Source organism: Zea mays, chromosome 2 (genome assembly GCF_902167145.1).
Source record: "Zea mays cultivar B73 chromosome 2, Zm-B73-REFERENCE-NAM-5.0, whole genome shotgun sequence".
Taxonomy (NCBI): Eukaryota; Viridiplantae; Streptophyta; class Magnoliopsida; order Poales; family Poaceae; genus Zea; species Zea mays.
In genome coordinates, this window is record NC_050097.1 from 166,892,490 (window position 1) to 166,910,895 (window position 18,406).

At 47.7% G+C, this 18,406-nt stretch overlaps 1 protein-coding gene across 2 annotated transcripts; it reads left to right on the top strand.

Annotated features, from left to right (window-relative positions):
* The first annotated feature begins 8,040 nt into the window (after positions 1 to 8,040).
* LOC100502035 (uncharacterized) lies at positions 8,041 to 13,611 on the top strand. 2 transcript variants are annotated; one of them, XM_035964988.1, is made up of 9 exons: positions 8,041 to 8,600; positions 9,569 to 9,687; positions 9,855 to 10,511; positions 10,580 to 10,657; positions 10,746 to 10,835; positions 11,854 to 11,991; positions 12,589 to 12,735; positions 12,810 to 13,010; positions 13,090 to 13,569. In XM_035964988.1, the coding sequence occupies exons 1-9, from the start codon at positions 8,336 to 8,338 to the stop codon at positions 13,339 to 13,341; spliced, it is 1,947 nt and encodes a 648-aa protein (XP_035820881.1). In that variant the 5' UTR covers positions 8,041 to 8,335; the 3' UTR covers positions 13,342 to 13,569. The 2 variants fall into 2 exon arrangements, with proteins under 2 accessions (XP_035820881.1, NP_001337047.1); NM_001350118.1 differs by having other exon boundaries at positions 8,188 to 8,600; positions 12,571 to 12,735; positions 13,090 to 13,611.
* The last annotated feature ends 4,795 nt before the right edge of the window (positions 13,612 to 18,406 follow it).

An 18,406-nucleotide genomic window follows, 5' to 3' on the forward strand; every position in this document is an offset into this window, starting at 1 on the left:
TCAATCAAATGGGAACAAAACTTCCCCCTCAAGGGCCACCACACAATTGGTGCCTCTTGCCTTGGTTACAATTGGGTTTTGATCACAAGAACAAGTGAGAAAGAAAAGAAGCAATCCAAGCGCAAGAGCTCAAAAGAACACGGCAAATCTCTCTCGCTAATCACTAAAGCCTTGTGTGGAATTGGAGAGGATTTGATCACTTGGGTGTGTCTAGAATTGAATGCCTAGCTCTTGTAAGTGGTTGAGAAGTGGAAAACTTGGATGCAATGAATGGTGGGGTGGTTGGGGTATTTATAGCCCCAACCACCAAACATGACCGTTGGTGGAGGCTATCTGTCGTATGGTGCACCGGACAGTCCGGTGCACACCGGACATGTCCGGTGCGCCAGCCACGTCACCAAAGCCGTTGGGTTCTGACCGTTGGAGCTCTGACTTCTGGGCCCGCCTGGATGTCCGGTGGCGCACCGGACATGCACTGTAGAGTGTCTGGTGCGCCAGCATGGGCGTGCCTGACTTCTGCGCGCGCTGGCGCGCATTTAATGCGTCCGCAGGTAGTCGTTGGCGCCGAAGTAGTCGTTGCCCCGCTGTTACACCGGACAGTCCGGTGTACACCGGACATGTCCGGTGAATTATAGCGGAGCAGCCGTCGCGAATTCCCGAGGCTGCCAAGTTCCAGAGCCGCGTCCTCTTGGAGCACCGGACACTGTTCGGTGTACACCGGACAGTCCGATGAATTATAGTGCGCCGACTCTGAAAATTCCCGAGGCTGAGGAGTTTGAGTTGGAGTCCTCTGGTGCACCGGACACTGTGCCTTCGGTTGCCCCTTTGCTCTTTTGCTGAACCCAATACTTGGTCTTTTTATTGGCTAAGTGTGAACCTTTGGCACCTGTATAACTTATACACTAGAGCAAACTAGTTAGTCCATTTATTTGTGTTGGGCAATTCAACCACCAAAATCATTTAGGAACTAGGTGTAAGCCTAATTCCCTTTCAATATGATTCCTTCTTCCTGAATTCGTAGCGGGTTTTCTCAAACTAGTGGAACTTTGGAAAGGCCTCGTAGTGTTACCCTACCTCGTCTCCTCAATAAAGATGAATGGGACTTTTAGACCCCTTGGCAAATGGGTAGCATGGCGTGTGGGTAAAGATGTGCAACCTCTGCAGAGTGTAAAACTAGTATACTAGTCGTGCTCGCGGTCAAGAGCGACTCAGGACTCTCGCATGACTAACTTATGGAATTAAACTTAATTTGTCATATGTGTCGCATTGTGGTTTTATTATTAATTTTGATATATTATTACTTTGGGTTGGTATACACTTACATTTAGTAGCTGATAATAAAATTTGGCCACCTTATTAAAAGCAATGCTCAGTTTTAACCATTACTTGTTGATCAGCCTTAAACTTCACATGAGCCCCAATTTGGTGAGTTCATGCACATTATTCCCCACATTTGTTGAGCGATTAACTTTTGTGAGCTCACCCTTGCGATATATAACCCCCCCACCATTGGTGAAGAGCAGGTGCCCAGGAAGATGACTACTGCGACGAGTTCAATGAAGTCTAGGTGGCGTCTCTCAGTCAGCTTAATGGCACCAAGGAAATAAAAGTAGTTCACTTGTTTGTTATCGTTTATTTTTGTAAGACACTTCCACTATGTAATAATGTTTGTGACATTTATCTCTATACACTTGGTCATTATATATGTCGTTCTTCTTTGGCGCACATATGAGACGCACCCGGGTTTACCCCTTAAATCTGGATGTGACACGAAGGTTCATGCTACGTGCCAGGGGAGTTGTTGCGCGAGTGGCCAGATCCATTTTGATGAAAAACTGCATCGCTCTAGGGCCCACTTTTGGATCCCATCAGGACAAGAAGAAATTGTACACCAACCAATAGAGACAATGTAGATCAGTGCCCTGAGGGCACCAAGGCAGAGAGTTCCACATCTACTACTCCAAGATGTCACACAAGGCCCCCATCCATCTACATCTAGCCTCTAGCATACATCCCGAAGGGCATCATGTACAAATTGCAGTATAGGGATCTGAAAGTCCCTTGTGGGTTTTAGTGTTTGGATGACAACACAATTAAAGGACTAACCAGTGTATTAGGTGTTGGACGAGAACTTAGTGAAAAGCTTGCAAGGTTCAACATAGGTAGTTAATGTGATATTCCATATAAGCTGAGCTAGAATATGGATTATGGATATCACAGGAAAAAAAGGTTATGAAGTTGAAGGATGGACATTGATGAATTGAGAATCAATGTGCATGACTTGGAGTCAGTTTGGCGAACCAAGGACAAAGGCAAGGAAGAACTTTGAGGGACTAAATCAAAGGAGAAGGTCAATAGGACTGAGGTACCTAGAGCTAAGACGAAGAAGATGTTACTTGCAAGGGTCAAAGGTTCATCAACTTGAGAAGAGTTATGTTGCATTGAAGACCACAACATAACATTACTTGAAACCTTTGGGATAACTCTTATGCATCGGATGGTTCAAGTCATAAGGCTCAAGATATCTTAGCTCAAGAAAAGGCCATGGTCGAAAGATCAAGGTAAGTGTATCAAAGTCAGAACCTGGAAAGACTTTCAGGTATGCATACTTTAATTTAGGGGCCAAAAGTGAGAATCTTAGAAAGAACAAGATTACGGGTCATTCCAGTGTTTCGAAAAGTTCTTGGTGGCCATTGAAACATATTGTAACTGAAGTTGAGACACATTTGATCAGATTCAGAGTTCGTGGTTCCAAGTGAGTTTTAGAGCGAAAGGATGAAGAATATAAGTGATTTGGAGTTGGAGACAAGTAAAAGGTATGTATCCATGACTTACTCCATTTTATTACATTATAATAATGTTTATCTAAGTCATAGGAAGGTGCTCAAAGTCGGCTAATATGAATGCATGAATATGTAGAAAAAGAAGACCAAAGTCTATTGTCTGTGGCGCACCAGACCATGTGCGCAAAGAAGATAGCAGAAGAAGTTTGGTGGCTTGGTGCAACAGAACAGTCCGATAGTGCACTAGTCCTCTTTGCTAGAGAAGGCTGCAGATAACACTCTCGAGTTTTGGAGCTAAAAATCACCGGACCGGGTCTGGTGGTGCACCAAACCTTAAGGCTCTATTAGCTTTGGGGCTATAAATAGGACCATCTATGCTCTCAACAAGAACACCCCAAGCACCAAGCAAGTAGCAAACAAGTGCATACTCATATTCTAGCCCTATCTAGTGTGTTCTTTGATAGATCAAGTGATTAGTGTGTGTTCTAGTCATAGAGAGGTGTGTTTTGATATTGTGCTTATGTGAAGATAAAAAGAAGTGTTGTGAAAAGAGCTAGTGTATGATCTTGAGCAAAGCATTTGGGTAATGAAAGGTAAATGTGCTAGATAGCCATTTCTACTTGTTTTGGTGATTAAGTGTCCAACACACCAACATGAACTAACTTCTTTGCTATGAGTATGAGCACAGGTCCACTTGAAAGCAATTTGAAGGCATTAAGTCTTAAATAGCTAAAATGAAGGCTAGAAAGTGTAACTTTGGGTAAAATGGTAAAACCATGAGGTTTGAGTACTTAGATAAGTTGCATATGCCTAATAATATGTTTCTAGCACTTTTTTGGTCTCTAACTATATTCTGTGAGAAAAGTGCTTCTAGGACTTGATTTGAGCAAAAATGCAAATCCTGATAAAACTATGGTGAAAAGGTAAGTTCTCTACACTTAGTCAATTGGATTATGTGATAATTATGTTTGTCTAAGTTGTAGTCTCAAAAGAGCCTTACTTGGGTTGTTCTAGGCCTCATCGAACCGGTCCGGTGGTGCACCAAACCAGGTCTGCAGGGGCCTAGGGCACCGGGCGGCCTAGCACCGGACCACCAGTATGACTAAACTTCGAAATCACGAGATTTAATTATAAAAATCATCGGACCGTCCACAGTAACCGGCCTGGTGGTGCACCAGACCGTCTTCAACAACTATCTCCCACGAGCGCGTGCTAGCCAACGGCTAGTTAACGTGGCACTCGGTGTGGAGTTACATCGGACCGGTCCAGTGATAATCAGCTAAGGAAGGTCGCGAGTCAAATCCCGGGGAGGCTGATACTGTTCCTAGTCTGGTGGCGCACCGGACTGATCCTATGCCCCCGAGCAGGGCACAATTTCATCTCCCATTTACATGGAAGGAACAATGGCTATGGGGGTTCTTTGGGAATCAAGTGAAGAGAACTTCTCTCTTATTCTCACTCAAAACTTGGGTTAGTTTTGCACTAACTCCTAATTTCGACCAAGTTTGTGTTTGAAGTTGTGTTTTTACATGATCACCTATTCATCCCCCTCTAGGTGCTCTCGATTGGTATCAGAGCTGGTCTCTTCATTTCGGGTTTAACCGCATGAAGAGATCGACTCCAAAGGGAAGGGAAAGGTGGTCGACATACATGATGTGAAGGAGAGATCCCCGTCGACGACGAGCCCAAAGGAGAGAAGCTTGTCGACTAGGAATCAAGCAAGAGAAGGTCGAGAAGAAGTAGCGCATAAAAAAGATAGCCTACTATGAGAGTGACACGTCTACATCCTCAATGACGTCGCAAAAGGACGACTCTTCTTCTTCCAAGCAAATGACAGTCAAAACTTCTTTCAACCGCACTCCACTTAATTATTCTCGCATTTCTCTTTCTTCTAATGCCCAATTGCTTTCTATTTCGCTAGGTAAGCCTCCTCACTTTGATGGGGAGGATTATTTGTGGTAGAGCCACAAAATGCGTAGCCATCTTTTTTCGCTCTACCCTTGCATTTAGGACAATATAGAAAATGGATTGAATACATCTGATGTAGATGATTAAAACTATAATGAGGTAGAAGTATAAGAATTAATTCATAGAAATTCCCAAGCCACTATTGTTTGTTGGCCTTTTTATGCAGGGAAGAGTATAACAAAGTTAATGGCTTTGGAAAACACGAAGGAAATATGGGACACTTTGTGCATTGCCCATGAAGGAACCTTGATGACCAAAATCACCAAGATGGAGGTCATCAAGGGTGAACTTAGGAATTTCACCATGAAGAGAGGCGAAGGGCCATAAGAAATGTACAATAGGCTCAAGTCATTGGTGAACCAGGTTCGTAACTACGAGAGCAAGCGATGGATGAACCATGAAGTCGTTCGACTTATGCTCAGGTCTTTTACTGTTTTTGATGCTAACCTTGTTTCCCAAGCCCTCAAAAACTCTAGGTCACAAAAATGAGTCCCAAAGAGGTGCTAAGCAAGTCTGTTAGCCATCAAATGATAGTTAAGGACGCGAAGTAAATCAACGACGTCGCCAATGGGAGCCTCCCTTCCAACGAACCGTGAGTCATCACTTTCAAAGCGACAAATAACAAGAAGGCACTCCCTAGCAAGGTGGCGCAAGTTGAGGCGGTTGGCCTCAACGACTAGGAGATGGTGCTTGTTATCAAGCGCTTCAAGAACACACTACAGGGGCTCAAGGACTACTCAAACAAGGGAAAATCAAAGGGAAGTGTGCCTGCTTCAAGTGTGGTTATTCCGATCATTTCATTGCTAACTGCCCGATAATGAGAATGACCAGGACAAGGAGAAGAACACCAAGGGAAAGAAGGTAGAGAAGAAAAGGTCGATTGAATATACCAAACCAATACTCAGGAACCTGCACAAGTGTCTGCACAAATTTAGAGGAAAAAGTGCAAAGCCAAGTGCTAGTGCCGCACAGAGGGCTGTCAGTGCCGCTCATAGGGGCGACAGTGCCGCTCAAGCAAAACTATGCAGAATCTCACAAACTTCACAAGAAGTTTGCATAGAGGGAAATAAGATGATTCCTCAAGTATCAACCAGAACAACACAAAACCCCGAGTGTAGATCAGATTACCCGAAAGATTTGGGGTTTCTAGAACGAACTCAAAATGAGTTCAACTCGGATCACGACCAAAAACTGCACCAACAGGGTGTATGTAGTGATCCAAAGAGCGTATCTCATCACCCAACAATCGCTAACTGTACTCACAATTCAAGAACTCGATGGTTATTCCACAAATCAAAAAGAGAAGGGAGGGAACGAGAATGAAGACAAACTCGAATAAAAAATGCAACAGACAAAATTGAGCACATGATTCGAACTACTCCATGGATGGATTTGTCCACCCTTCTTTTGGATATAGAGTTGAAGATCACAAGACATAGATGTGAACAAAACACCTGTGGATCTCAGCTAAACTAGAGAATGGAAACTAGAGTTTCTAAACAAGTGCCAAATCAAAATAACCAAAGAGATGATTGTCTACTATGGCCCACCCTTCTATTTATAGAGGGTTATTTACATTGACTAAACTACCACGAGGTACATAGAGCCTATCCACTCTTCTGGAGGCAAAATGGACCAACTCCCGAGATATTGATCTGACGGTCATACGCTCCAAAAGAAGTTGCTTCGCCTCGACGCACTCTACACGATGATGACACATGCCGCCTTCGATTCCTGCTCGAACCGCACCGTCGAGTTTTGAGGCCCATATCGGTCAGAACCCGCCATCCGCAACGTTGGGTGGTTTTGAGGCTCAACCACCAAACCGCCTTGAGTACCGCACCGCATGCGCGTCCGCCACGTCCTATACACGTGTCCTGCCAGTCCATGACCATGCCGGCGACACGATCCACCCTAATGTCCTCACGACACTGCGTGTCTCAGGTGTCAGCCACCACGACTAGTCACCCCAGTCCCTTGGTCAAGTCCCAACGCTCATTCTTCGTCGCACCTGGTCCATCGGCACAAACCCGCATGACCTTCACCTTTGTCGCCGACCACCGTCCCTGTGCTCCGCACCTACACACCATAAGCCGACAGACATGGTTGTACAACACATAGCTCGTACTCTGGTTAGTCAAAGAGGCAAAAGAAGGGCTCAACACCACTAGCCAGACGTCAAAACCAAATCAGATCACTAAATCAGCACGAGTGCTGAAATCAAAGCTAGTTTATCCAGAAAGAGGCAAACGACTTAACACAGCTAGCGAAAGCTCCAAAAGGCTCAAATTTCTCCCCCTAGCTGATTTCCCTTGAAAAGAGCACAAGAATCTCAAAGTCTATTCCCCAAGAAAGGAGTTCCAAAAATTCAGAATCCCCAAAAATCCAGAAATTTCTCCCCCTTGTTAGGAGCCCAAGAAAGTCAAAGGCTCTCCCCTTTATTGACAAATGAACTCATCAAACACATCCAAGGGTAGAAACAAAAATTCCCCCTCGACAAGAGATCCCCTGAGAAAATGCAGAGATGCAAAAGAGAGAGTAGAAAATGTAGGAGCTTTAGAATTATACCAGTCAGAGTGTAAAGATGCTCTAAGTGATGTTGTGCTATGTGTGCAACAATAAATGCACGTGCTAGTAGACGCTCAAACTGATCCACCTTTCAAAGATTTTTTAAAGAGTGATCATAGACCAAAGAGCAGTTTCAATTTGGAACCCTTGATGTTTTGTTTCGGCAAGTGCCATAGTCCTTGGAGCTCAGTAGTTTTTTTTCTCTTGGAGCAGTGGGGGGTGAGGGTGTCCATTAATTTAGTAGAGAAGAGATTTGGACGACATGTTGGTTAGATAGAAGCAGAAGAACTTTATATAAAAGTGACGTGAGTGAAAACCATGACAACTTGTACTTTATAATAGTAGGGAGAGGGGTGGGTACTGGCCAACGGCTAGCGGGTGACGCGGAGTCTTGTAGGCGGTGGCGGATGAGCACGACTATTAATATAGTAGAGAAGAGATTTGGACGATAGAAGTAGAAGGATTTTTATGTATAATTATTGAAAAACTGTGATAACTGATGTTTTATAAAGATATAGACAGATATAGAGATTTACAACCAATATTAAAAGAGTATATATTTTAGGGATAAAAAATTAAAAATTACCGGTGTATTTTTTTAATTGAAGTCGAGGAGATTGATGCAGGAAATTGACCTTTTACACGGACCGCAAGGCTAAACTTCTGCATGGTTCGGTTGAAAGCGCCTACAAAGGCGTCCCTAGGCCTCCTAGCCCGTGCCGCGCAACGTCCGGCTCGGACACCGGAGGCTTTCTCACGCGTCCCGATCGCCTCCGTCCATTAAGGTCCGTGTTCGATCGGATGGCTTTCGATGACGAGGGTTTTGCCCCAGACGGTACAAATACGGAGCCTCCCACCCCGCGCCGCCACCGCGCTCTTTCTCTTTCCTCACGACGCCGCCGTTGGGAGCCCTGCTTCGGGAGAGCCCCAACCCTTATCAAACCCTAAATCAAAAACTACCCAAAAAAATCCGCAAAATCCAGAAAAAAATCCCAAAAATCACCACTTGATTGGAGATGGCGACGCAAGGGCAAGCGGCGGCTGGATCCGCGTCCGAGTCCGGCGGCTCTCCGGCTGCCTTAGCTGCAGCAGCCGCGGCGGCGGCCGCGTTCCCGGCGACTTCGCTCTACGTGGGTGATCTGCACGAGAGCGTGCAGGACGCGCAGCTCTTCGACGTTTTCAGCCAAGTCGGCGGCGTCGTCTCCGTGCGCGTCTGCAGGGACATCAACTCCCGCAAGTCGCTCGGGTACGCCTACGTCAACTACAACAACCAGGGCGACGGTGAGAACTCTGCAGTATTCTCGATCTGTCGGTTAGGGTTTCGGTGCTGCGGACGCTGTCGACCCCTTGCGAGAAGCCGTCGGATTTGGCGGTTGTTAGTGTTTAAATGCCGGTTCATCGATCGGCTGTCTCGGTGATGTTGTCACACAACAAGGGTTCGATGGCGTTTTGATGCGATTAGGATTGTAGCTTCGTTTGATGTGTTGGTTGCGATTGCTAAAAGTTGTCTCGTGAATTTTAGTGGCTTCATACGGTTAGCTTTAAACTTATATTAAAATAATTAGCTTGAGTGCCACACAACCGAAAATTACCTTGCTGGATAGATCCTGTGCCCTGTGGAATAACTTGAATAGGTGCCTATTCTTCAGAGTAGCTGAGTTTTGTCATGTGCAATTGTTTCCTGTGCTGTACATGTGAAGTTATTGGGATTCGTTTCATTCTGTTGAATTCATGTGGTTTAATGTGCTGTTTGATCAGTGGAGATGTTGGAAGTGATTGTTAGCTAAATTTTCTCATTGGTTAAGTTGGGTTGTGCTGGTTGATGGATATTGGTGACTTCAGAAAAAAATCATATATTAATCTATAAGAAACAATTTTTTCCAATTGTTTATGCGTGATATTTGTTGTTGTTGCTTCATTCGATAATATGTAATATATAAATCTATTAATTATATATGTATGCATGTACCTATAATTCTATATATACACATAGATTTGTTGCAACCTCAGATTATGTTATGAATGCCAAAAAACATCTATTTAATTACCCCTGATATATTTTTAAACTTTTATTATTGTCCTCGTTCCAAGCTATTTTGTTATGCCGAAGAGGTCTTTAAAATTCATGCGGTAAAAGATTATAGTTTCCTTTTTGGCCGCAATTGTGTTTCTGCATATGATATTTCAGTTTGGAGCCCCTCACACTCTTTATTCTTTATAGTCTTATATTGATCTGAGATTTATTGCAGCTGCACGAGCACTTGAACTGCTTAACTTCACTCCTATCAATGGAAAGCCTATCAGGATCATGTATTCTAACCGTGACCCTAGCTCGCGCAAAAGCGGCACAGGAAATATATTTATTAAGGTGTGTTCCTTGATTTCATCCTCTTTGCTTAACTTCTTGCGAGGTCATCTGTAGATTGCGTCAACTTCCTTGGGACTAGAAGGTTGCATAAGCTGACTTCTGAATTTTTATACGCCACATTGACTTTCCAGTTATGGTACCTGATCCCCTTTGTTCTAATTTTGCAGAATCTTGATAAGTCAATAGACAACAAAGCTTTATATGACACATTCTGTGCATTTGGGAATATACTTTCATGTAAAATTGCAACAGACCCTTCAGGAGAATCAAGGGGCTATGGTTTTGTTCAGTTTGAGAAGGATGAATCTGCACAGTCTGCTATTGATAAACTCAATGGGATGCTTATCAATGACAAGAAAGTGTTTGTTGGACCTTTTGTTCGCAAGCAGGACAGGGAAAATGTCTCGAGTAATATCAAATTTAGTAATGTATATGTGAAGAATCTGTCAGATACTGTTACTGATGATGAGTTGAAGGAGATGTTTGGAAAATATGGAACCATAACTAGTGCTGTTGTTATGCGGGATAGCGATGGAAAATCCAGGTGTTTTGGATTTGTCAATTTTGAAAATGCAGATGCTGCTGCTCAGGCTGTTCAAGAGTTGAATGGCAAGATATTCAATGATAAGGAACTGTATGTTGGAAGAGCACAGAAGAAGTCTGAAAGAGAGATGGAGTTGAAGGAGAAATTTGAAAAGAATGTTCAAGAGGTAGCTGAGAAGTTCCAAAACACAAACTTGTATTTGAAGAACTTAGAGGAGAACATTGATGATGAGAAATTGCGTGAACTCTTTGCTGAGTATGGCAATATTACTTCCTGCAAGGTCTGTTTATTTTGTTAAGTTACTCACAAGATGTTTCATATTGGTCTCTGACAGGAATTGTTTTGTAGGTTATGCGGGATTCGAATGGTGTCAGCAGAGGTTCTGGATTTGTTGCTTTCAAATCTGCTGAAGATGCTAACCGAGCTGTATGCTGTTTTGTCATGTGTTTAGTAATACTGATTTGATTTGGCAAACACATAAAATAACTTTCTTATCTTGATTTCTCCCATGTAGCTTACGGAGATGAATGGCAAAATGGTTGGAAGCAAGCCCCTTTATGTAGCTCTTGCGCAGCGTAAAGAAGACAGAAAGGCAAAGCTACAGGTAAATATATTCCTGCATGTACTTGGATTTATACAGCTTGCACTTTTGTATGCTTTTTCACAATGCAGAATGTCTGGTGAATCTATTATTACTAAAGTACACATAGCTCCATATGTTGCCTCTTACTCCTATTTCACATGTTAGTATACAAATAAATTTCTAGTGATTAAAATGTGCCTTCCATTTGTAGCTTAATTATTATGAGATCCTTGGCTCAAAGATTTATGATGTATTTTATTCTGAAAAGAGTAAATTACACTAGTAGCTCCACCCAGCTAATTAGCTGATCTATTAGCTAGGTTTGTTTCATGGGACCCATGTGACAGCCCCCAAAAAGTTTTGGGGCCTGATCGGAACACAGGAATTTCACATGAACCGTTCATCAATTTCACAGTAAACTCAGGGACCAGAAAATTTCCCCGCATTCCAAACAGGTTGTTAAGGATTACTAATGCACTCTTTTGAAATGTCAAACTTTCTACTATTTGACCAATATGTTTAGTGTACAAGTTTTTACAGCTATATTCATGTTTCAAATTGCTATCATGCTATATTAGTATTGTGGCTAAATTGATATATTTGCGATAGATCACTGGTCAAATTGTAGCTTCTACACCAAGGCAATAAAATATATCTTCACTTGGTGAAGGGAGAACACTAGTTTGGATTACAAATTTTGGAAAGAATAGTTGCCCTGTGTAATGGCCACTGCAGGGATGATCTCTTGTTGCCAGAAATATTTGGCTTTGCATTCTAGTTCATGGTTCAGATCTGTAAATTATATTCTGGGGCCTAGTTATGAAGTTTTACGTTAGCTGTGGTAATTGTTGCATGTGTTGGCATGACTTGTAATCTTGGTTCAGTTTTTTACTCTTCTAAAGTGTTGGCAAAATTGCTGGAACCCTCATGATCTTTTGTGCTATTTATTTAATGTAAAATGTAATGTACTTATGATCCTTGCAAAATTCATTTTGCTGCAATCGTGTAAATCTATTCTAATGTTACTGCTGCTTTGCAGGCACAATTTTCACAAATGCGTCCTGTTGCAATGGCGCCTTCAGTAGGTCCTCGCATGCCCATGTTTCCACCTGGTGTCCCTGGAGTTGGTCAGCAGCTGTTCTATGGTCAGCCACCACCAGCCTTCATCAACCCTCAGGTACATGCTCATTTTATGATGTACATGTACACCCACTGTTCCAAATTATACAACATTTTGGGTTTTATAGATCATAATTTTTGCACTTAAATATATTATGTCTAGATACATAATAAAAGCAATGTACCTAGAAAAGCTAAATCATCTTACAATTTGGAATGGATGCCATATATCTCGCGGTATATTTTTCTTTGACAGCATTGTTACTATGATATACCGATATAATCTCTTGTGTGCTTCTGGTCTCCTTGCAGTTCTTCTGTAGCTAAACTACCTTTTCTGGTGTGCTTGCACCATCGCTGGCCAAATGTAGCTGAAGCTGTGTTATTTTATTTTTTACTTCCATAACAATAAACATAATGTTAACCTGCAATCTTGACAATCATACATCTACTATTGCTCTCTAAATTTATTGTTTCTTTGCTTTGAAAGTTGACGGAAACATATAAAATTATGTTTTGTATAAGATGCATGATGATTTCTTCCCTGATAGTCTGAAACTACTTGACTAGATTCCATGGTCCATATTAATGCCATTGTCCTATCTGTTGAGCTGATGAATTCTATATTGTTTCTTAGGCTGGATTTGCTTTCCAGCAACCTCTGATGCCTGGTATGAGGCCTGGTGGTCCAATGCCGAACTTTATGATGCCTATGGTTCAGCAAGGACAGCAACCACAGCGTCCTGCTGGTAGACGTGCTGGTGGAATGCAGCAGCCCATGCCAATGGGTGGTCAGCAACAGGTATGCTGTATCATTCTTGTCATTTTTCAGTTTTGTTCGTTGAACTGTGGCCTGAATTTATTGCATTGCTGTAGGTGTTCCCTAGAGGTGGTCGTGGCTATCGCTATCCTACTGGACGTGGAATGCCTGATCCTGGCATGCACAGTGTTGGTGCTGTGATGCCACCTTCATATGAGATGGGAGGGATGCCAATGAGAGAAGCTGCCCCCCAACCTGTTCCAATTGGGGCGCTAGCCACTGCACTTGCTAACGCCCCACCAGATCAGCAGAGACTTGTATGAGAATGATCAAACTATTTATTGGTTGCTCCTATTTCTTTTAATCAATGGTGCTCATTACTGTTCTGTGTTGCAGATGCTTGGTGAGAACCTGTATCCTCTTGTTGAACAGCTGGAACGTGAGCAGGCTGCCAAGGTCACTGGCATGCTTTTGGAGATGGATCAGACGGAGGTTCTTCACCTGCTGGAGTCGCCAGATGCTCTGAAAGCCAAGGTTGCTGAAGCCATGGAGGTCCTCCGCTCTGCCCAGCATCTCCAGCAGAGCAATGTTTCTACTGAGCAGCAGCTGGCTAATCTATCATTGAATGATGGCGTCGTCTCCAGCTGAACGTTAATGTTTCTGATGTTTCGGAAGTGCTGCCAGTTTTTGCTTGAATACTACCCTATCTAGAGTGTAATGACTTTGTTTACTTGGTTTGTTGGAGTTTTAGCTGCTCCTATTACTAGGGGTTGGTTTTGTCTTGACTTTGTTATTTTGGTTGCATGGATAATCGTTTCGTTTGGATCTATTGTCCGATTGTTACTCGAATTACAACAGTTGAGTTTTTGGGCGTCATTGGTTTTCTAGCTGATATTTCATTACCCTATTTACCGTTAAGTGTAGCGCCACAAGCAAATTCTACTACATGGGTCTGTTTGGTTATATGGATTAAGATGTGGAAGGAGTAAATTGGATTTTTTTAAGGACTGGTTTGACTGCAAAAGGTGAGGAAAAAAACTAGGGAAGGGTTAAACATGCGGTTGTTTGGTAACCAAGTAAAAGAAATAGTTAAAAATTCAGAAAAAAGCAAAGGAAACAGATATGATTCACATCACTAAAAATCGAAGAAAGAAATATTTAGACAGATCATAAACACAATGAAACATCACTTAAAATCAAAAAAAAAGTACCAAATATGGTTCACAAAATTTAATTTGAATATCATCTATTATCCAATGAAGGTAATCCATCTATCAACACAACATTAGGTTATCTCATATAGACAATATAATATAAAATAAGTCTCTTCATTAGTAACCCTGGCAGTTGAATAAATTATGAGTTCAACTCATTTTTCATAAGCTTCACTGTGGTTTCTTTCTCTGTATTAAGCTTCATGTGTTGCTTCCACCTAGCACCTGCAAGTAACATCAATTGACACACATTTTTGTTTACATGGTTACAACCCACATAACCAAACAAACCCATTGTCGGCGTTTCGAGACCGGGGGGTCCCTCGGGCCGACGAGTGAGTGTCGCTGCGTGCCCCAGCCCAGATGGGTCGAGCGCGTGGGCGAGCGCGAAGGGGGGAAGGAGCGAGGCGGCCGGCGACCGGCGTGAGAGAGGTGGGAATCCCGCAGCCTTCGTGTTCGTCCCACGCCCAGGTTGGGTGCGCTTGCAGTAGGGGGTTACAAGCGTCCACGCGGGAGAGGGGAGCGAGCGGCCCCAAGAGAGCGTCTGTCCCGTCCTCGTCCCCGCGCGGCCAACCTTCTCTAAGAGGGCCCTGGTCCTTCCTTTTATAGGCGTAAGGAGAGGATCCAGGTGTACAATGGGGGTGTAGCAGAGTGCTACGTGTTTAGCGGGGGAGAGCTAGCGCCCTAAGTACATGCCGATGTGGCAGCCGGAGAGATTTTGGCACCCAGCTGGTGTGATGTCGTGGCCGTCGGAGGAGCGACGGAGCCTGGCGGAGGGACAGCTGTCGGAGCGGTTGAGTCCTTGCTGACGTCCTCCTGCTTCCGTAAGAGAGCTGAGAGCCGCCGTCGTCACAGAGCACGCGGGGCGCCATCATTGCCTATCCAGCGGAGCTAGCCAGATGGGTCACCGGTCTTGTTCTCTGCGGCCCGAGTCAGCTCGGGGTAGGGTGATGATGGCGCTTCCTGTTGACGTGGCTGGCCTGCGCCCTAGGTTGGGCGACGTGGAGGCTCCTCCGAAGCCGAGGTCGAGTCTGTCTTCCATGGCCGAGGCCGAGCCCGAGCCCCTGGGTCGGGCGAGGCGGAGGTCGTTCGGCAGAGGCCAGGGCGGAGTCCGAGCCCTGGGGTCGGGCGAAGCGGAGTTCGTCGTCTTTCGGGGCTGAGCCCGAGTCCGAGCCCTGGGTCGGGCGGAGCGAAGTTCGTCGTCTTCTGGGGCTGAGCCCAAGTCCGAGCCCTAGGGTCGGGCGGAGCGGAGTTCGCCGTCTTCCGAGACTTAGCCCGAGTCCGAGCCCTGGGTCGGGCGGAGCGGAGTTCGCCGTCTTCCGGGACCTAGCCCGAGTCCGAGCCCTGGGTCGGGCGGAGCGGAGTTCGCCGTCTTCCGGGTCTTAGCCCGAGTCCGAGCCCTGGGTCGGGCGGAGCGGAGTTCGCCGTCTTCCGGGACCTAGCCCGAGTCCGAGCCCTGGGTCGGGCGGAGCGGAGCTTCCTATGGTGCCTTTGGCAGGGCCTGACTGCCTGTCAGTCTCACTCTGTCAAGTGGCACTGCAGTCGGAGTGGCGCAGGCGGCGCTGTCCTTCTGTCAGGCCGGTCAGTGGAGCGGCGAAGTGACGGCGGTCACTTCGGCTCTGCCGGGGGGCGTGCGTCAGGATAAAGGTGTCAGGCCACCTTTGCGTTAAATGCTCCTGCGATTCGGTCGGTCGGTGCGGCGATTTAGTCAGGGTTGCTTCTTAGCGAAGGCAGGGCCTCGGGCGAGCCGGAGATGTGTCCGCCGTTGGAGGGGGGCCTCGGGCGAGACGGAAATCCTCCGGGGTCGGCTGCCCTTGTCCGAGGCTAGGCTCGGGCGAGGTATGATCGAGTCGTTCGAATGGACTGATCCCTGACTTAATCGCACCCATCAGGCCTTTGCAGCTTTATGCTGATGGGGGTTACCAGCTGAGAATTAGGAGTCTTGAGGGTACCCCTAATTATGGTCCCCGACAGTAGCCCCCGAGCCTCGAAGGGAGTGTTAGCACTCGCTTGGAGGCTTTCGTCGCACTTTTTTGCAAGGGGACCAGCCTTTCTCGGTTGCATTTTGTTCCGGTGGGTGCGCGCGAGCGCACCCGCCGGGTGTAGCCCCCGAGGCCTCGGAGGAGTGGTTTCACTCCTTCGAGGTCTTAATGCCTTGCGTAACGCTTCGGCCGATCTGGTTGTTCCCTCATGCAAACTGGCCATAGCCCGGGTGTACGGTCGGGGCCCAAGTTCTCGGGCTGGTATGTTGACGCTGTCAACGGTTCGGCCGGAGCCGGGTTTGCGAGAGCAGCCCCCGAGCCTCTGCACAGGGCGAGAGGGCGATCAGGGACAGACTCGGCTTTTTTACATACGCCCCTGCGTCGCCTTTCCGCAAGGAGGAGGGGGGGGGGAAAGCGCCATGTTGCCCTCGATGGGCGCCGAACATGGTGTCTCCAGTGAGCTGCAAGCGGGTAATCCGAGTGGACGTCCGTGCCCCGTTCGTTAGGGGTCGGCTAGGGGCCCAGAGGCACGCCCAAAAGTACCTGCGGGTGATCTGCCGGACCCGGTCCCCTGGCGACGGGGTCCGAGGGCTCGATGCCTCCCTCTGATGGGATTCCGTTACAAGATCGCTCCCACTGGTCTCGAAAATGTCCTAGGGTACCTCGGGAGCGCAGCCCGAGCCTTGGTTATGTATCGAACGTACCCCTGGTCATCCCTCGCTCGGCGTCTGAGGCGGCTGTGAACCCTTCGGGGGCCAGCCTTCGAACCCCTGATCAGTAATGGGCGCGGAGCCCGACTAGCCTGAGGCGGCCGTGGAACCCTTCGGGGGGCCGGCCTTCGAACCTCTGACCAGTAGTGGGTGTAGGGCCCACGCGATCTGAGGCGGCTGTTGAAACCCTTCGGGGGGCCAGCCTTCGAACCTCTGATCAGTAAGGAGGCTCGGAGCCTGGTTCCTTCACGGGGAAGGATCTTTTTCGGGGTATCCCCCTTTCTCGGTCCCTGTTGCAAGAGATAGAGAAAGAGGAAAAACGGAAAAGGATACGAAATCGAACGACGCGACGTACCTTTTTTGGCGCGGTTTCTACGGCGAAGGCGAAGCGTCGCCCGCTTCTCCTGCCATAGGTGCCGCCTGTCCCGCCGCGGAGTTAATGCGACGGGGCGAGTGGTTGGCGGGGCGGCCATCGCGCGTGCGCGAGCCGTTCGAGGAACGGATCACGGGCGCGTTGTCTTCACACCGTGAGAGGGGGTTCTCTTGTTGCCCCCGGATGGGACGTGAGCTAGGCTGACGACGTGACCGCTGCTCCTGCCCGCCTGCCGCCGTCATTACTGCCGGCCCATTTTTGACCGCATTGACCGCCGCGCTAGGCTGGCGCTGCTGGGTCGTGCGCTGGGTCACCTCGAGTCGCGGTATTGGTTCCGCAATCGAGGAGGCGAGGTGGTGGCGCAAGTGGCGGTGCAGTTGCTTGCATGGAGCATCCGGCGCGCCGGCTGCATGACGCGTGGGCCTGGGCCTCCAGGCTGGGCGCGTTGGGAGTCGGAGAAGCGCGTCCACTTGGCGCGGTTGCATGCCGCCTGCATGGCTGCCCGCCTCTTTCGCCCGTTGGTCTGGGCAAAAGTGGAGGGTCACTTGTAACCGCTGGGCGGTCGTGTGTGCCGCGCGCGGCGGTTTGGCTTCTTCTGCTCTGAGCCGGCTTGCATGACATGCGGGACCCAGCCCCCGCGCCGCTGGGGAGGGCCTTGGAGCGTGTTGGAGAAGACTCAGCCCGTGACGGCTGGGGGCGCGAGTAGGGAGAGTTGCCTTTAAAAGGAGGGTGACCCCCTTCGGAAGGCGACCATGTCTTCGCGCTCCCTTATGCATCGTGTCTTTCCACCTTCCAAGCCCCCGGATGGGGGATACCCGCCGTCTTTCCGTCTCATCGTTGGAGGAACGCAACTCCGTGGGAGTTGGTACCTTTCAGCCATCGTTCGGCTTCAAGGATTTTCATCTTGCAGCCCGGCTGCACCCCTCCACCGGCGGTCACCCAAGATGGTGACCTCCAGCTTGATGGTGAGGGGAAGCGAGCCGGGCTGCGGCCTCTGCCCCTCCCTTAGCCTCAAGGATTTTCATCACCAGGGCTGGGGAGGGGAGTGTGCCGAGTTGGGGTCGGCCCCTGCGTGGGCAGCGGCCTGCTCCTTCACTCAGTGATCGGAGGGAAGGGCGGTCGTCGTCCGTGGCGCCGGCAGCTGCACCGTGCCTGGCTCTCGGACGCGAGTGGCTTCGGAGCCGCTCGCGGCGCCGGCGTCTGCCACGGCAGCTGGAAGAGGTTCTTCCGCCGGCGAGATAGCCAAGGCCGGCCACGGACCGACCTCCAGCTCTACGGCCTTCTGCCCGTCCTTGCCTCACGAGTTTGGGCATGGGCGGGGGCCTCCTGGCAGCAGCATCCGCCCTGAGGTCAGTGCTGCCGCTGTTCGGCCCCCCGGAGCAGAAGTCGTCGTCGTCGCTGCTGCTGGAGCGGGTGACGGCGCGCCGTTCGTCG